The 3,730-nt window shown below is 41.7% G+C and overlaps 1 protein-coding gene across 21 annotated transcripts in view; it reads left to right on the forward strand.

The window, feature by feature from the left end:
• Positions 1 to 3,730, forward strand: part of LOC122715898 (bromodomain adjacent to zinc finger domain protein 2B-like) — a 142,528-nt gene that overhangs the window by 117,850 nt on the left and 20,948 nt on the right. For 18 of the 21 annotated variants that reach the window (XM_043938446.1, XM_043938445.1, XM_043938458.1 and 15 more), the window contains 6 exons: positions 605 to 848; positions 1,031 to 1,292; positions 1,487 to 1,878; positions 2,249 to 2,563; positions 2,656 to 2,945; positions 3,179 to 3,260. In XM_043938446.1, coding sequence (XP_043794381.1) covers positions 605 to 848; positions 1,031 to 1,292; positions 1,487 to 1,878; positions 2,249 to 2,563; positions 2,656 to 2,945; positions 3,179 to 3,260 — 1,585 coding nt within the window. The remainder of the gene's footprint in view (positions 1 to 604; positions 849 to 1,030; positions 1,293 to 1,486; positions 1,879 to 2,248; positions 2,564 to 2,655; positions 2,946 to 3,178; positions 3,261 to 3,730) is intronic. The other 3 variants (XM_043938457.1, XM_043938460.1, XM_043938459.1) reach the window with 2 other exon arrangements.

Raw genomic sequence — 3,730 nt, forward strand, 5'->3', positions numbered from 1 at the left:
AAAAAAAAAAAAAGAAAAAAAGAGAAATATAAGAGGAAACGAAATATAAAACGAATCGAAAGGGATATTCGTACGATCGATATTTTTGTTATTCGCGATTCACGGGCGTATATATATTTTTCTCTGTTTCCATCTCGTTCTTCTCACCGTGAATTCCACGCTAACGGCTCTGCTCCCGTTCATTTAACTTTCATACGGTGCTTGTAAACCGTGTAATTTCGTTGTTATGATTGCTCGATGGCCCTTAACGTCGCGTCGTTTTAAACAATTTGTCCTTTAACTAGTCACACGTCCCGTTGCATTTAATATTCAAAATAGTCGCGGGGAAAAAAGCGTTTACGCACGGTGAACATTTAGCCCTTTGTCGACACTGATTAAATTTATCCTTTCTGCATTTAATGTTAGATTTATTTTTTTTTTTTGTTGCTTCTTTTTTTTATTTTGTTTACAATGTAACAATCAAAATGAATTACAAAGTTATATAATTCATAATCGTGTCTTTAAAGGGCTATTTTCATGTATTAAATACAAAAGCATAGATTTAATAATTGGTAATATTTGTTCAAAATATCGTTGAATAATCTAAAACGTTTTATTTATTTAGCGATCCTAGCAGTATATTAGGAGGTGTACGCCTGCCACCCGATACAGAGATTATCAAATACACGTCGAGCATAGTCGGTCCAAAGGTTCCTGGCACAACGAACCGCGGTAGAAAGAAGACCATATCCTTGGACACGCCGAGCGTGAGCGTACATCCGCCCCCCGTACCCGCTCTCACCGCTCATCAAACAAACACGACCACCACGTCACTGATGATGGAACCGAGAAAGTATAATCGCACGGGGGTAATTATCGGCCTTAAAAAAAAAAAAAAAAAAAAAAAAAATATGAAATTTCTTAAAATGCAAAATTAGGAAGAAAAAAAAATGTTCACCTCTTTCGAAAAAACAATTAAATAATCATTAAACGTTAAAGAATTAAATAAAGGAAGGAAGGGGGACGTAAAGACGTTTTTAATTTCTTTCAGAGCGAGTCGAACGATTACAGGGAGTCGGTGGATCGCGTGGAGGTGATCAAATTGCCGGCACATTCGACGAACGGCTCCGTTCTACCGGCACCATCTTCCTACACGACCACCACCAACACGAGCAACTCGAACGATTCGGACGCGCCGCTGAACCTCTCGTTGAAACCGGCGACGACCAGCAGTAATTCGCCGATTTCCGGCAGCCAGCCGCTCAGCCAGCTCAGTAATTTAAGTCAGTCGTTACTCGCCTCCGATCGAACTTGTGAGTAGCGTTCGTCGCCTCGGAATAATCCACGAATATCTAAAAACTCCAATTTTCTCCATTTTTAACACTCTTCCATCCTCGTCTTAATCATCTAAAAATTTTCATTATATTCTAAATTATATTCTCTGTATACGAATATTTCAATGTATGGCCACCACGTATCACGAAAATCGTAAATTTGCGCGTGGTAGCGAGAAGAAAGCCAGGACCGAAGCCTCGAAGGGTGCCGCAGAACTCCGTGCCGGTGCCGGCATCCCCTAGCCCTTCGTTGGCGCAGCTGTTCGCCGCCGCCGATTCACCGCAACGACCGAGCAGCGGGAGCGAGGAGAGCGAGAGCGCAAGCACGACCCACCACAAGGACGGCCGGCCAAGGAACCTGGGTCGCGGCGTTTCGAAACCGAAGAAGAACACGGTTGCCTCGTTGCTCGCTCAGAGCAGAGCCCTGGGAATCAAACCGACGCCCACGTTGGACCCCAGTGTGCCATTGTCCCATCAGGTCTCGTTACTGAGGTCGAATATTCTGGCTGCTCAATTGCACGCTACAGCGACCGGTCAGACCGGTCAGACAGATGACAAGAATCAGGTAAAGTTCGTGGTCGATATGTATATATATATATATACACACATATATATATATTTTTCGATGTAATTTCTTTTCACTTCATTTTTTTCACATTTGTTTTTTCTTTTTTTTTTTTATTTTTTTTTCTTTTTTTGGTTCGTTATTGGTTCATTATTGGTTCATTATCAATTTTATCGAAAATACATCACGATCGATTCGTTTTTAACCGACGATTCGTTTGATTCGAAAATCGAACGATGGAGCAGCCACACCATTATCACGGAGGGGAGAAGTAAACGAGTAAAGTTCGAAGGGAGGCGGATTTTTTTTTTTTTTTTTTTTTTTTCTTTTTCGCTTATGATTTCCCACTAAAACCATGCTCCCTATATAGCGGTCTTTGCAGGAGAAGATGAAGAACAAGTTGCTCGAGGTCTCCGGCGAGGAGAGCAACATGGACGTGACGAGCGAAAGCGGTAGCAACACAGACGTTGTGACGGATACCGACGACGACAACACGGACGGCGTCTCAAGCGCGAAGAGAAGAAAGGTGAAGCCCAGCGAGAGGGATCTCCAGGTGCCGTTGGAGCGCGGTTGGAAGCGGGAGACCGTCATCAAGGGATTGGGGAAGTCGGGAGTGATAAAGGGTGACGTGTCTTATTACAGCCCTTGCGGAAAGACGTTCAGAAGCAGCCCGGATTTAGCCAAGGTTGGTCCATAATTGTTGCTCTTTTCCAAGTACTGTTATTATTATTTTTCCGTTTATTTCATTCACCCTTGGCTCACGTAATTAGAATTCAGAATTGGCTGTTTCAGTTTCTAGAGCAACAGAATCCGCCCGAGTTGACGACCGCCAACTTCTCGTTCTCCTCTCGCCCACTTGTAGGCGAGTTTCTACAACCGACTATGGGCCTCGCGGAGGCGGAATTCGTCAGGTTGGGGGCTCAGGAAGTGGCGAGAAGGTTGGAGGAGTTGAGAGCCGCGGGTGGTTTCAGGGATTCGAGGACGAATAACCAATACGAGAGGGAGAAGTTGGCGTACGCGAAAAAATTGGCCAAGGAGGAGGCGCAGCGACACAAGGAACAAGCTAGGTAAAAAGACGTCACTTTCTTAAAAAAATTATCGAGTCGAATCGGATTTTTATTTTTCGTTCAATTCGTTAAATATAATTTTCCATAATTTTCGGTCTGTTCAGTTTCGATTCGATTCGTTTTCGTATTATGATTGGATTAGAACGTATACCGATATATATATATATATATGATGTTGTGTGTGTACGATGATGATGATGATGATGATGATCGATCGATCGATACGGTTTCAGGTTGATCAAGGAGCAAGAGAAAACGGAGAGACAGGAGGCGGTTAGACGGGAGCGGGAGATTAGGAATCAACAGTTGCTCGAGGTAAGTTGAAACCTCTTCATATCTTCTCTTATGTCCGTGTTTTACTTCCTTTTCACATTTTGTCTCGATTCTCGTTGTTTCATTCACAAGGAGTCTGTTCTCTCACTCTATTTGGGATACCTACTACGTTTTTTTGTATTTTTGTCCACCTGTCGTGCGTGTCGCATGCTCTCTGTGTGTGTCGTATTTATATTATACATATACATATATATATTATCTATATCTATATACGTATATTATATATACATCTATTTGTACATTATATATATACATATATATATACTCCTCCTCAGTGGATATATTCTTGTAACTCCAGATACTCTTATATATATACTCGCATATATATATATATGTGAACCCCTTGTATCGCCCCTCTCTCTACGAAATTCCAACAACCAACCAACCGAGCAAAAGGAAAATAGAAAGAAAAAAAAAAAAAAAAAAAAAAAAAAAAAAAAAAAAAAAAAAAA

The sequence above is a fragment of the Apis laboriosa genome, unplaced genomic scaffold (genome assembly GCF_014066325.1).
Source record: "Apis laboriosa isolate Shangri-la unplaced genomic scaffold, ASM1406632v1 scaffold40_cov151, whole genome shotgun sequence".
Taxonomy (NCBI): Eukaryota; Metazoa; Arthropoda; class Insecta; order Hymenoptera; family Apidae; genus Apis; species Apis laboriosa.